Source organism: Strix aluco, chromosome 31 (assembly GCF_031877795.1).
Source record: "Strix aluco isolate bStrAlu1 chromosome 31, bStrAlu1.hap1, whole genome shotgun sequence".
In the NCBI taxonomy this organism is placed as follows: Eukaryota; Metazoa; Chordata; class Aves; order Strigiformes; family Strigidae; genus Strix; species Strix aluco.
Genome location: NC_133961.1, coordinates 3,384,352 through 3,399,952, shown reverse-complemented (window position 1 = coordinate 3,399,952; position 15,601 = coordinate 3,384,352). Strand labels below are relative to the sequence as shown.

Here is a 15,601-nt window from a genome sequence, read left to right as displayed (position 1 = left end):
AGAAAAGCTGAAAGTACGAGAACTGTCTCAATTCAGACTTCCACTTTCTTAACACTTCCATATATATTGTATGGAATACAGGTTGTACCCCTCTTGTGCGGATTCCCTACAAACAATAATAAATTGCCTTTAAGCTCACTGCCTGTCCTTTGCTGGTAGTCATTTGCAGGACAACCTTCTGTTGGCTCTCACAGATGACCAGCCATCAGACTTCAGCAAGAAGACCACAAATTGGTAGGAAAACTTCATAAGCCTCAGTGTTCATAGATCTTTTTGCTTTGTTTGAATCAACACCAGCATGCTTGAGTACATTCAGCAAATTAAGAGGGGAAAAAAAGAAAAAAAAATCAACAGAAGCAACGCCACAAGTGACAAACCTTACTCTTTGGGGACATTTCTTTCAAGAGAGTCTCATTGACCCAAACATGGCCAGCTGGTCCTCTCAGAAATCAAGGCAACCTTGCAGCACTCTGGAAGGACACCTCGAAGTGATGCTTGAGACGGGAGGACCGCCCTGAACCTGCCACACAACATCCAGTAGCACCGAAGAGAAGGAGCTTGCATTTTTCCGAACGCCAAGGGAAGTGCTTCTAAAGCATTTTCACTCTTTCAGTGCCGATACAGAGACTATTAAACCCTTCTTATTCCCTGCTTCATAGGTCTCCACACCGTTGTTTTTAACTTGTGGTGCTACTACGTGTATTCTCTGGCACTACAACTGTTTCTCGTACAAAGATGTAAACAGCAATGATTCCAGCTCCAAAAACCCCCATATGTTCTAAAAAGACATCAGACAACATGCGGGAGGAAGGGAGGCAGAGCGAGGAGGGGAAATGCCTTGCCTAAAGTCCCACAGGAGAGCAGCAGCAGGGGTAGGAACGTTACTCTTCCTGAAGCAGGTCTAAACCCAGGAGGTCCCACGCTGCTGCCAGACAAGTTCATGGCAGCTACCGACAGTCACAGGAAGCAAAAGCATCACTGAGAGCTCATACAGCATCTTCGGCTGCATCATACAATTGCTAGGGAGATGTTACGTATTTTGTTTGTTTGTTTTTCATCTTTTTCCTTCAAGAGGGAAGAGAGCGGGTTAGGAAGTGGAGAAAGTTGTAAGCTCCGTCAGAAAACTTTTCTGATTAGTATTTTCAGTCTGTTTCGAAAAATGCCCATCGTAAGTGATGCAACGTGTCCACAGGTGATGGAAATTAAGATCCCAGGCTCTACTGCACTGTAAAATCTGTTGTTTGAATGGGATGCTGTGGTCACGTTGGGTGCCAACATGGTATTTTGGGGTTTTCTTTTTTGTATGGCATCAGTGCAGCCCTGACCAGTAAAACACTGCTGGTGAATGAAACCCCCCCACTCCATTGATAGGAGTATCTGCTGCTCCTCCTGTAGCTTTTGACCTCAAAAGCCCCTGGATGTCAGGAGCATGATGCTATCTGCAAACAAATGGCAACCTTTTTTCTCCACCTACACTTCATTTCTGGGTATGCTCTGAAAACAACTGAGCAAAAAAAACTTCTTTGGAGAAGACAGGATTTTGCCATTTACTTATGGTTATGTCACCCTTAAATTAGACTACTTTGGCGATATGTTTAGCAGAGCCAGTCAATATGAAATGAGTTATTAAGCCTCATTATAAGAAATCATATCGAAGTTCAGCTGGTCAAAGGTACCTCAACAGTCAATGGAAAGGAACAGGCAGTTCGAACAGGCAATTTGTCACGTTCTACAACAGGAAGGGTGGATCATCCTCTCAAGATAATAATCTTTCCCATTTACTGAAGACAGAGCCTAGACAACTACCTTAGCTTACTTTAAAATAGCTGAAATGGAAGAAGATGAATGTCATCCTTAAATAGCGAGCTCCTCCTGCAGTGACTTGCACCTTTGCTCCATAAAATTCACTGGCTTCCCTTTTAACATGCTGCCCAACTTGTCTTCTGTTCATAAGTTCAGGATTATTAGTTTTTCTTTGACTAACATTTGAACATGGCCAAACCACTCAAAACCACCATTCTTTGCATTTATACAGGAGGGTTGAAGACCCAGAGATTAGTCTTCCATTCGCCTTCTCCAGGGCGGGCGCCAGCGTTCCCCCGTTGATTCATCAACGGGTGAAAATGTTTAAGACACACCCTCTACTGCTGCTGTTGGGTCAAGTTTATGCTCTTGAGCAGATCTTTTTGCCTCCCTGCTTCAGCTTTATGTACTGCTTATGCGGTACACTTAGAGAAATTACCTAAAATTTCTGAAAAGACAGTTGTAAGGGAAGCACGGGCTGTTTTAAAATGAGTTGTATGGCAGATACAGCGTACAGTAGCCGAGCAGCAAATGAACACTGTACATACAAATTTTATGAGTAGGGCAGTACACATTCCCTCACAGCACTTAACCAAGATTCAGAAAAAAATTGCATGAAATCAGACTACTGCAGTTCTCAAGAGCCATTTAGAAGGTGCCAATTCACGGGAAATGTGAACAGAGCAAGAAAAGCAAAAGCCTGCGAGCTCCTTGGTGGTCGTACCGATTGATAGTATGGTCACACACACAAAACTTAAGTGTTCCTGCCTTTTGTATGATGTCGGTACACAGTACACCTTGGTGCATTTCTTAATATAAAGTAAGTATTGCAGTAAGCAAGATGTAAACTGACGTGTATTAACGGCTAATTTTAAGTGCCCATCAGTGCTGTCCGTGAGCATAATCCCTGGTGATCCAGAAAAGGTCTATTTTAATCCCGTCTTTTGTCAAAACCAAGGATGACCACCTGTGCTCCACATATTGCTGCTTTGGATTCTTATGAACCAGCCTTACTCTTCACTTAAATCTCTCATCATCAGTGAGACAGATGCAGCAGAAGAGTTCAGCACGTGGCAGTCACTTGGTTTGACCATATGAGGCCTTAGGAAACCAAGTGGTAAGGTGGACGTCCTGTACCAAGAGAAGCTTTTTGCATATTACATTTTAAAACTACAAAACACGAAACGGGAGATTTACCAAACACGTTTAAGTGACTCCAAAGTATTTATCAACCACTACGAAAATAAAGCAGATCATGAACAAAACCAAATAAAGCACATTGCTTTAGTTCAAGGAAAAGCCTTTGATCTAACTTTTTTCTAGCTCGACTGGAACTTCTTTCCGTTTACTCGTACCTGCCTGGCTGGTTTCCCTCCCACACCTCTATGTGAGAAATCTCTGTAGTTCATTATCCCGGTCCATGATCCTAGTGGCGGTGTATCACCTTCCTCTTGGAGCTTATACACACAGCTACACCCATCTCCAGCCAACAACATCCAGCCTTCAAGGAGCCTTGGGAAGGGAAGGCTTTGACATGCTGTTGGCTCTGTTGACAAAAATTTAACACATTCACCCATTTTTAATAAAAATCTACCCAACAGCGGCACTTGCTCATACCTCTGTCAGGCTTTCTAGAGGAACAAAAGTCACTTGCAGAAAAACAGAGGTAAAATTTGCATTAGAACCGCTCATCTTCAATTATATATAAAAATATTCAGGGATCCTTTTATGAAGTAAAAAGTTACATTGTTAAAAAAGCTATGTTGACGTCATAGTTTCCACCGCTGCCATATTTGCTCTTAATCTGCATCACTGAAAGAGGAAAAAGACTGAAAAAAAAAAAAAAAGAGTAACTTCATAAACATTGTTAGTTCTTTAAAAAGAATCACTAAGCAGTATGTTTAACAGTAAAAGCTGCAGGGTAGGTTACGTGACAGGCAGATGATTTAGTTAACCTTCCCTTATTCCCTTCTGCCACAGAAAAGGAGCCAGGCACAGAGGTGCAGGAAATTTTCCATGGATAAGGCAGAAAATCACTGTCTAATCAGGAGCGTTAAAGGCTTTCCTGCCCGAGGAAAGGCTGTAGCTCCCCACACCTCGACTCTTGCAAACGGCGCACGACACAAAGATGAGAGGAGAAGCTGCGTTTTGTTCATAACCAATTGATTTTATTTCAAATATGTGCCCTTGTTGATTCGACAATGGTGTCTGGAGAAGCATGTCCTCCACCAACCAAAGAGAGAACTGATTTGGAAATCTTCCACCTGACTTATTTTCTTAGGATACCTCGACACCGCCTCCCTCCTCCTCCTAGGCAGCTGAAAGTACGGCTCAGAGCGAGCATAAACTTGCACCTTATTCTGAAATGGCTAAAAATACAGTGAGCGAAGAATTAGTAAATCAACCATTCAGGGTGGCAGAGGGCTACGAATATACAGACAAATATAAAACATCTTACTGGGATTTTTAGCAAATTTTTTTTTCTGCAAGTAAGATTAAAAACCACTTTGACTTTAGTGTCCTGCTGTTCCCTCCTCCTCATTTCCTCCTCCTCCCTCAACAGAAATAAACAATTCCAAAAATGCTTGATGTTCCTAATGTTTTTTATAAACGTTTAAACTCCTGCCCCTCTCCTTCCAAAACAGCAGCTAATGCAGTACGGAGTGACCAAGACTGGCCAAAGCATGAGTGTCACATGGATGAATTGCTGATGATCTCCTCTCACTAGCTGGTACAGGTGTGTGCTTTGCATTTCCATTGGCTTGGATTGTAAGACATGAAGCAAGTTATTTTGGATGCTGATGCCAATCTGAGCATTAAGGAAAAACTAACAGTGCCTGGGTTCTGGTACAGGTGGTCATAGACTCATGGAAGTTTCTTGGTTTAATATTTACACGGATGTTTTAAAATTATGGTCTGTGAAATATATTTTCCAAAGATGCTCCTATATTTGAGGAAAAAAAAAAAAAAAAAAGAACCCTTGAATCCAAATCCCATCTCTTTTTAAAAGTCTTGTTAAAAACTTTGATTCATCAATTCATCTTAGCACACTTAAAAGCAGAATAGAGAATAATGACATTTTAAAAAAAGAGAAAGATGCTGATCTCTAAGGAGACCGTCGCTCTTTTTTCATAAGTAAATGACACTGAATGGTGCGGATTCGATTCTTTGCTGGGGCAAACTCTGGCTGAAGTTTTAGTGTTGACTCATACCATTTCATTGCTTTTTCAAACTCTTCCTGTAAAGAAAGAAAGAAGATTGCAGAGACTGAGATTCTAAAAACCAGTGACTGCATTTTCTATGCCTTTCCTGTCCTAAGTAGTTGAGTAGTACGGAATGCACAAAAGTAACTGGAACAGATTTCCTTCCCCCTCCCCCAGATAACTCTGGTATTTTCTTAGGCTAATGACCCAATTTTGCATACTCCGTGTAGTGGAGTCAAATCCCTGCTAAGCATTACCGACCAATGCTTAGCACAGTTCTCACCTCTTCCTTTTAATTGTAGATCTTAGCATTCTTGCTTAAAAGTAACTTTTAAAAACAGATTTCGGTCAGAATTTAAGTAGGTCAAAGCTTTAAAATCTTGGACAATGCAGAAACTACTTTGCTGAAAAGCCAACATTTTTAGAAACAGCTTGAAATTATTTTTAAAAGATTAATCAAAGTAAAAACAAACAAACAAAACTTTAAGAGCAGACAGTAGCCAGACCATTTCAATGGATAAGCTGGACTCCGGAATGGTAGTAAGAAGCATTTGTGCTGAAAAAACACCTATTTTGATAGAGCTGAAATCTAATTTCCTATGCCACTCTGCTTTTTTGTTAACTAGGAAAGTGCACCAACATCCACGGTGTATTAGAAGAAAAACGAGAGGGGAAAAGACCAAAAACATTCTGGGTTTTTCAGTCACTTTCAACACTGTTTTTGTTCTCTTACGGTCCTTTTCTCAGTAACTTTATTTGTCCAGTAGAGATAATATTCATTTCTAGCCACATTATAAGCACTAACTAGATCAATGCAAGTTGTAAAGTCTTGATTTTAAAAAAAAGTGTATTTCAATACAGTTTCAACAGGAATTACACAGAAAATCCTGTATGGATTTGTGGGAGCACTGACAAACAGCAATGAAAACAAGAATCAGATTTTTCCATTTTTAGACGCAATAATTTACATTTTCTGCGATTTGACATTATTTTGATCTTCCTTTAGATTCCCACATCAGAAGTTTCTATAGCATCCATCCAAAGTTCTCAGTCCTTAACACGGCCAACTGCTCTCTCCTTTGTAAGGCAACTTACTAAAAAATTTTGCAACTAAAGGAACCGTGGCCTCTGTAACGCTACACTGTTAATTAGCACGACATCTTCTACAACCTGTTGGTCAGAGTCAGCTCTCAAATACAGCAGGTTAAATATGATGTAAATAAACTAACTTGTCTTTATGTCAGTATAATTGGATCCAGAAGATAAATTCTGTCCTGTTGCTACAGTCATTTCATATAATTAATATGGGGCTTCACTGAGATCTCTCTCAGATCCCGGGAGAATGAAGTTATCCTTACGCACTGTGCTAACTTCAAAAAGACATTGGCAACTCAGGCATCAAACTTCTACTCCATTTCTTTCAAACAGCTGTCAGAAGTAATACTTTAACAGAACAAAGCCATGCCTTTCTTCAGCTTGTTTCCATTGTGTGTTTGACAGTACTGTGCATTTTAACCCTTCTCAACCCTGATAGCCATAATACACCATTACCTGGTCAACTTGCCCTGTTATCTCCGTGATCCCCTCAACCACAGGAGCAAAACATTAAGGACAAATCTATGACAAGTGCTGAAAACTGGCAGGGATACATAAGAATGTGTGTAACTGAAAACATTCTTGACACAGACATACATATATATGTCAGCTATGCCTCAGCTTAACGGTGCCTCTTTTACCCTTCAGATATACTCGTCCTGTTAAAGATAAGGATGAAACACACAAGAACCAATCCAGCATTTAAAAGGAACAAACATTTTGTGTTCAGAGTAAGCGCTGAAAGCCGAATTGCAGATTAGAATATATAGACAGTATGAAGAAATTTGAGTTCAATTTGTGAATTATTTTGGGTGTCGATAATCCAGATATTGAAATGAAACTTCCCTTGTGTTTGTTCATTGCAACTGTGAACTGGGTTTTACTCACTATGCTAAGCTCCACTCTTCAGGACAGAGACCCAATTTATCATTCATTTTCCAGTATTATAAAAATATCCTGTGTTTAGATGGGCAGCCAACCAAAATTATCAATTGTTTGCTACTGTCTTTACAAACCTTTGCAGACAACATTCTTTGAAGCCAGTTTATAAAAATGTTGGCCTTCAAGTACTAAATAAGAGTAAAATGAGTAATAAGTTTTGGCATTCACAAAACATTCTTTCTTGTTGATCCTACCTCCGTTTCTTGAATGCTGCTCCTCCAAAATTATTTGTGAGAATAAGATAAGTGTATACATAAACACACACACAGAGTACCAAAGACAAGCCATAAGCGGGTGACAGCACACTCACCATTGCTACGTAGACGTTTGCCAGTGTGAAATGATTAACCACAAAGTGTGGTGCTATTTCCACTGCCATGGTAGCCACAATGATGGCATCATTCCAAAGTTTTGCATTGTGGAAGATGTTTGCCAGGCTTATTAGTGGTACATCCTGGAAGAGAAGAGCAAGAGATAAACAGTGAGGTTCTTTCCATTGAAACGGTCTCAGAATCAGCAAGACAAACAGAAGACTCCACCAGCTGGCCACTCTCACTTGGTTACTGCCCACTCTACTATCTAGTGACTTTGAAAGTGGGGAGTCGGACCTACTAGAAAAGGGCATTTGGACTTGAGTTATAAATTAAAAAAACCTCACATACACACATCTGCTCACAATAGTGACAAACACTACTGTGGCACAGGCAAACAACTAAAAAATTAACTCACGTGTCCTAGTATATGCCTTTATTTTTTAGATGCTCTTACACTAGCTTTCTCCCCAAAGATGAGAGGCATTCTCAGAGACAAGAAAAGCTGTTTGTTTGACCACCCTCCTTCAACTCTTGCATAAAAGGGGAAGGAATATGAATAAAAGGGACAGCAGGGAAGTGATAAGGGTCTAACCATTAGTGCAACTGATGCACTGATTCTTATCCTGCCTCTGCCACAGAATTCCTATATGATGCTGGATAACAGCTATAAATAAAATTTTCTCAGCTAGTCACTGATGGTATGTTTTTTATTTCCTGGACTTCTAGACTGTGACCTTGTCTGACTGACAAAGCTGTAACAGACTCTCGGGGAGCTGGGCTTCACACCTTCAGAGGACAAAATACTGCTTAGTAGCAAGTCTTAGGTGCCTTCAACAGGACAATAAAAAATTTTGGATGTATTTGATCCCTGCCTCCTTGACCTCTACAAGGCAAGGAGCACCCTTGGTGGACAAGTCATTCATATTTGCAAAGCAGAGAGTATGGAAGTCAGGACCACAAAATAAGCCCACAGGAAAATGAATTGCCTTTTATTTACATGAGAAAAGGCAAGATAAAGTAGCGAGAGTGCATAAAACCAAAGAGGAGGATAAAACAAAATATTAAATAGCTGTTCATTCAGTGCTAACTCTCCCTGAGTTCCACTTGTATCTTTACAAACAAGACCCACAGTTTTCTCTGGAGGCAGCTTCAGTACAGAGGATAAAAACAAGGCACAGACTCAGACAGTCAGCCAGTCCCAAGCAACATCACATCACCTTTCTAGAAAACAGCACTGCTACACCATCGTCTTGCCAGACTGTAGTTTCCAATCCATACTCTGACCCTTACAAGTCACACAGTTAAGGGAGGAACCATTCCCAGTTACACAGAAAGAAAGGAAAATAAGCAAGAGCTTGTTGCGTTATATCTTGGTTCCAACCTTGTTTTAAAAGGACGAGTGCAGAGAGACAGAGTTATGGGGGACAGATACACAGGCCGTGCATTTCTACTGTTAATGGCTAAATCCTCCTACTAATATCCCGAGAGTGTAAATTACTTTGTCTCTCAGTTTTTGGAGAAGGATTTAAGACCAAGATTCCAAAAGGCGTACACATTTTTGCAGTGCTGCACAATTTGTTGCTCAGGTCCCAAAGCGAAATCTGCGATGCTGAGTGAGGAGCCTACACGGCGTTTATCAGTTTGCAGGGGGGATCTTGATGTGTAAGAATAGACATTATAATGCTCAGCACGCCACGTGGCAAGATGAAGGGCAGAAAGCACTTTAGTCAACTGAGACACTAAACAGAAGATTGTGTCCAAACTTACTGACTTTTTTTTGGAGTAAAGCACAGAACTGCAGCACCAAGCCAGGCACTAGTGCCCAGCTGAGATTCACAGCCCAAACACTTTAAGAGTTATGCATTTAAGTTCTTTGCTTAGATAGCATCTCCTCCCTTCTTTAAAAGCACTCCCCACATCTTAGGTTGGAAGACTTGTCCAGACAAAGGCTGATGAAGATTTGAAGCCCTACAAACCAGGGGGAAGTTCAAGCCTGCATTGCCCAGAGAGGCATCAAACCCGCTGCACTGTAGGCAAGGCCACTGAACCTCTTCCGCAGTTGTCTTTTTTTTTATTATTATTTTTTAAAGAGAGACAGTCCACACTAAACAGGTGGTGAAAGTCTTGAGGTTTCACCACAGTTAGCTAATATCTAATACATTATAGACACTTGATACAGTGTTGGCCTTAACAATAGTCTGTGAAAGCTCCAGCGTGACAAGCAAAACGTTATTTCACCCGAGTAAGAGGCACACGTGTACACACCTTCATGTGATGGGGCGCGTAGTGCAACGCTTGCCGCAAGCAATCAATTGCCTTCTTTCCTTGGCCTTTCACCCTCCAGTAAAGAGCTGCCATGCTAGAGAGGACCCAGGAAGTCTGATTCTGGCAAAAGAAGAACACAAAAACCAGTCATGTAAACACCTGGAGTGAACAATACTCTTGTCTTTTGCTCTTTCCAATTTATTTGATATATTGAGTTAGAGGGTGTTACACTTAAAAACAGCATTAAACTATTTCAAAGCAGCGGAAAGTCTCTTATCAAACAACACATATGCAATAGCCAGGTAAATGAGATTGCCAAACGAAACACAAATTCCAAATGCAACATAATTTTCTTAAGAAAGGAACAGCAGCTAAATAGCTTTAAACAGCAGCAACAGTTTCAGCAGCCACAACAGCTTCTAACCAGCTGTCTGATGCCGAACATCCTCATGTGTATCCACGTTACCCAACACAAAGCAAAAAAACTCAGCTAAGTTAGCTGATTGGACCTGCAGGCTCTCTGTAGTCACGGGAAAGAGAAAGGATGCTCTGGGATGCAGCTCAGGGCAGAAGCCTGACAAGCCTAGCTGACTGAGGTTGGTGCCTCTAGCTGGCTGACTCCCATGTCACGTGTTAGAAAGGAAAATACTATGTGCTTGAATTCTGTGGACTCAGATACAGTAAATGAATGTTTATGCTCACATATGCAATTAGATAAGTAGCCATCTTGATTTGTTTGATTAGCTCTTGTGAATACTGAATGAGACTGGTAGACAGAAGAACTGCATTTTATTTCCAACACAGCTAGCTTTACTGAGAATTCTGCTTCTGGTCTCAGCGCTACATTCTCAACTTATTTGGATAAAGCTTGCTGTCTGCAGAGGGAACTGTAGCATGTAAGAGAGAGTCAGTATCCATCTAAAGTGAAAAGAAACTAAGTCTGGTAAGATGAGCGTAAGAGTAACATCTTTACTTTCTGGGTGATAAAGCTATATTGGCTTCAGCTTCAAAGCACAGTAAGTTCCTCAGATGGCTTTCGGCAGAATAGGCGAGGGGCACCAAACTCTTTTGGCTGAGCCCTCTTTTCTATAGTAGTTTGGGATATCCTCCCCACTAGCTGTAAGCATATAACACCAATCCCTGCATCCTTATCTACCTCGTAGATCCTGGGAAAATTATGCCTCTAATCATCTCCTCCTAAAGACCTCAGCTGAGGTCCTTGGCAGCCTTGATCTAGCTAGGATGTTTGGCTTTCTGCGGGGAGAACAGGGAGTGCAGCCTTGGACGTGGTGCCACAGCCTGCCTGAAGGCATCTGACACTTCAGCCCAACACTGCATGAGGTAGAAGGAAGTAGGCAGAGAAGGGGGAAAAAAGTGGGGAGAGACAATCCCCATCCCTGGAGGGGTTGAAGAGTCGGGTTGACCCAGCGCTGAGGGATCTGGCGGAGTTGGGAACGGTCAGGGTGAGGTTCATGGTTGGACTGGAGGAGCTTCAAGGGCTTTTCCAACCGAGATGATTCTGTGACAAGAGCTCCTGCCTGTCAGCTGTCTGACCACTGCACACCAGAAACACAACTGGAGAGTTGAGCCATGGCTTAACTTAACTTCCCATAAGCTCCAAGTCAGTGTAGCACAAAAAGAAAGAGGAGGGCTGAGAGCTGTTGAAATATCAACACCCCGCAATGCTGCTCACTACAGGGCTGGAAACATTGGGAAATCTGACAAGCTTAGGTTTTAGTAGAAAGATATGCAAGACATCTGACAGTGTAAGCACAGGATACTGCTCAACAAAATACCTGTGAGGGCATTACAGATGCTGAATAGACACAAATCCTTAGTCCAACTACTAACACATTCCTTGACTGGGACTTTAGACAAGGTTTGAGACTGGATTGACCACAACGTCAGTCACGAGTGGTAAGCCCAGACTTCTCATTTTTCTCATTTACACATACCTTTTCCAAAGCTTTGGCTATTCGAGTACCAACTTGTTCTAATGACTGTGGTGAGTACTGGTCTTTGCCAAGATTCTGTAGCACCTGTGAAGAGGAAGAACAAGTGCTTAGATGCCAAAACCTGGTAAGAGATGTCCCTCACTTGTTGGTTGCTTTTTCCCCCCAGCCTTTTACAAATGGTGTAACCTGTTCCAACCTAAACATCGCTGTCTATCTTGAGTTAATCCTATCTGTATCATCACACAGAGTTGTAACTCCATGGCACTGAATAGTAAGAATGGTAGAAGTTTATGTATGCTCAGTTGGACTTTTCTTTCACTAATTCATCCATCAAGAGCTATAAATACAAAGACACTAACGGTGTTCTAGGATTTCCCCCAGATTGTAGATGGCTGGGAAAACACTCTGGTAAAATACGGCTTTCAGCCTGCATTGTTCTTACAGCTTTATTCAGGCATTTACTCACTGAAGGTCACTTTTGGAGACAGGGCACTGAGCTCAATGTGCCTTGAATCAGCCATGGTGTGGCCATTTCTGAGTGACAGCCTTCAACTCTGGCATACCTCTTTCAGTTGACTTTCTCCAGTGTAATGCAAGCTGGCCCGACTAGAGACACCTTGTAGGTGGTCCAAAGTATGCATACTGGCTGGTAGGTTTGGGTTACAAAGGGGCTCCATGGCTGGTTCTTGCAGCTGCGTGGCAAAATCAATGTGTTCTGTAATGCTGCAAAGGTCATAGAACAAGTTAAATCAGTCAGGAGAAGAAAAAAGAAGAGTCATTACAAAGTTCTCTAGTGAGACTGCCCAGAACCTGGCAGAACCTCATTTGAGTAGCTCAAGAAGCAAGAGAAACTGGACCTTCTGTCTGCACTTGCACTTTTCTTTGTAAGTGTATTGATGAAATACCACATACTGTATTCAAACTTTGTTGAAATCCTGGCAGTTCTTGCTTACTTTAAAATACTACTAAAATCTTCGGTTTATGCTACTGAAGGCCATGTAACTGTCTTGCTTTCTGTAACTTATTTAAGGTTCATATACAAGATACTTACTCAATGTTTTTAGCAGAAACAGCAAGCCATGTGCTGGCTACAGTTGTAAGCTCTACCCTGCGGAGTTTCAGGCATTCATCAGGACTTGGCCAGCCAAGGCTACGATAGTCACGTCTTTTTCCTTGTGAAAGGGAAAAAAAAAAATAAAATAAATAAATTGAAGAAACTGTCTGGAAGCAGAAAGGCATTCTGCTTCAGTACAATGATTTACAAAATACTTTATACCAGTAGATACATTCCTTACGTTATAAAAGTCACGGTTCTGCAGCCAGATTTAAGAACATTCCTGAACCTAAATGGACTGAATGGAACTTGTGCAATCCAAAGACAGAACTGGATCCTACGCAAGACAGATGAGGAGGTGGACTTTTAAAACCTGTTTCGTTACACTTTTTCAACAGCTACGCATTAAGAACAATCGCCACTCTTGTTTACAGGTAATGTCTCTACTTAAATGCCCTTAAAGAAAGTTCGTAAATGAGTCATCGTTTATGTTCTACAGCTACAGTAAAAACTAATAAAAGTTGATTGTTCCATCTTCTGACAATCCCAGGTGAAAAATACTGTCGCGTCTTTTCAATGAATATTGTTTAAGACACAGTGGCTTTTACTGCATTCTTACACTCAAGATAGCAACACTTCTGAAACTATTAAGCAATTACACTTCAGCCATCTCATTTTGCAGAGAAGTTAACCAAGGCAGGGAAAGGTAAATAACTTGCTTTGGGTTAACAAATAGATCATTGGGAGACACAAGAACCTGATCTTCACATTTGAACCAAAGCCTACTGAAATCTTTCCCTTACTGTACCAAGTCCTAGGAATCCAGCTTGTGTTAACTGTTAGGAAACGTTTTCCTCTCATATCAGAAACATCCGGACTGTTTGGAACGTAAGAAAAAGTCATTGTAGCTGTAAATTCGCACAGTGGGAAGCCAAGTTTAACAACGTGCCAGTCTATCGCACCAGCTACGTAGGCAGTATTTCAGTATTTATTTCTAGTTACCTGAAATTTTGCCCATTTGGATGCAAATCCTATTTCCCATCCAAGGTATAGTAAAATGCTTCACCGTGATTTTGCAAAATAATGACGAAGTCTGTAACACCATGTCTTTTGTAAAGTATTCTGATTAAAGGAAAATTAACATTGCGAAACACTGGGAAACTTCAGAGGAAGATGATCAGTTCTCACCACCACCGCTGGGAACTGACTGTGAGTTCTTAATTGCATGAACAGCAAAAGATAACGAGAGGTATGGAAACACTACACGGAGACGGTTCAGTAGTCTGAGAGGCAGTCAAACACAGGACAGCTAGCATCATCTCCCTCTTCTACCAGGCACTCCCCAGGCGACCTCCAATATGTTACTTAAACTTTTGATGATTTAGTTCTTGTAAAGAGGGTGTCAGTGGACCCTGCCTCACAGGAGGGTTAGGAAGATAACTACTTTACAGTCAAGAGAAGCTATGTAATAAAGCCACAAAAGTGACTCCGGGGAGAGGAGATACACCAAGGAAAGGACAGGTGTGTGCTCATAAATGATAGTCTTTTTTCATGTAATTCCTTCCCCCTATTTAAATATTTAATTCAGCAGCTTACATTTGTCAGTTGCTAAAAAAAGAGCTTGTTAAAGGTTTAATGGAAAAGCCTTGAAAATGTGAAATCACCTTCTAGGTCATCAAATTGTCAAGGACTAAAACGTCTTGGAGAACCCATCTTTGCTTACACATCAGCCCTACGACATAAAGATTTTACCTCCATTGAAATCAAGGTAAGACAAAAAGTATGGGGGCCAATTCCTTCGGTTCTCTTCTTTGGCATCATTAGGTTCCAGCAGCTCTAAACTTCACCCCAAGCAATTACGTGCTGGTGATTTCTGTCCGCCTGAACACACCAGTGGAACTAGCCTGCACCATAACAACAGACCACTCTCCAATTTCTGTTACTCAGCTAGCAAGAACTCCACCTCTCTCTCCAAACTGCCTCATCTATGTTGGTGCAAATCTCCACTTTTCTGTAACTCCAGTCTTCTGGAAGTTAGTCTAAGTTTTCTCTTATCACCAAACCAATTACAGCAGAACACTTGATTTTTTTTTTTTAATTTTGTTTTTATTCGACCAAGTTTTCTACCTTTTGTTTTTGAGTTGTGTCTCTTATGTGTCGTCACTAATCAATTCAAGCTCTCATCCTGCGTGTTTCCCTGCAGGTGTGTCTCTCATCTGACTAAAACTGAATGGGCAGAGAAGTTAGTTTAAGAAAAAGATCATTAAACCCCCCTCTGTCTTGTACAACTTCTCACAGTATCTGCCTCTTTCATTTGCGACTCTTACCACCTCATCCCAAAAGTTCTGGGAATTAACTGGAAAGTTTTCACTCAGCAGATAAAAGTTACACTGCACTTCATGAAGAAGGTGCAGATGGAAGCGATTTCTAATTTTTCCATGTACTCATCTAGAAGGCATAGTTCACTATGTAGTCTTTGTGATGCATATTTATGCTAATAAACCATAAATATAAAATATAAATATAAAAGCTGCAAAGGAAATAAACCAGAGTAACACAAAAGCTGCAAACGACTTGCATTCTCTAGAAGCAGCAGGTTACCTATTGGTCCAGGAGAAGGTATCTTTGGTCCACTGATCTCCAGGGCAGTTTGGTAAAAGTTTTCATTTTCTCCATTAGTCCCTTCTTCCCCATTTCTCCCAACTGGCTCCTGGAGATCCAAGCTTTCAGCTTTTGGTTTCTTTAAACGTTTGACCTGAAAAGTGATCTACCAAAAGAACAGTATTGGCAAGGTTAACAGTGAGAAATACCTTGAACATTATCAGCTCCAATACACTACTCGTTTTAGCCCAAAGATTCAATTTCAAAGATGTTACAGACGACATCTGTCTCTCTCTCTCCCCTCCCTTTCCATCTCAACCCATTCTCTAAGCCTGCTCACTTTCACTGCATCACACCATGAAAACAAAG

The 15,601-nt window shown here is 41.2% G+C and overlaps 1 protein-coding gene across 1 annotated transcript in view; it reads right to left on the bottom strand.

The window, feature by feature from the left end:
* Positions 1–3,949: 3,949 nt before the first annotated feature.
* Positions 3,950–15,601, bottom strand: part of TTC17 (tetratricopeptide repeat domain 17) — a 60,119-nt gene continuing 48,467 nt past the window's right edge. Inside the window, exons 19-25 of the mRNA XM_074809745.1 lie at positions 15,233–15,398; positions 12,629–12,749; positions 12,141–12,300; positions 11,578–11,661; positions 9,623–9,742; positions 7,354–7,497; positions 3,950–5,041 (exon numbers count right to left, since the gene is read on the bottom strand). Of these exons, the coding sequence (XP_074665846.1) occupies positions 4,910–5,041; positions 7,354–7,497; positions 9,623–9,742; positions 11,578–11,661; positions 12,141–12,300; positions 12,629–12,749; positions 15,233–15,398 (927 nt within the window). The 3' untranslated portion in view covers positions 3,950–4,909. The remainder of the gene's footprint in view (positions 5,042–7,353; positions 7,498–9,622; positions 9,743–11,577; positions 11,662–12,140; positions 12,301–12,628; positions 12,750–15,232; positions 15,399–15,601) is intronic.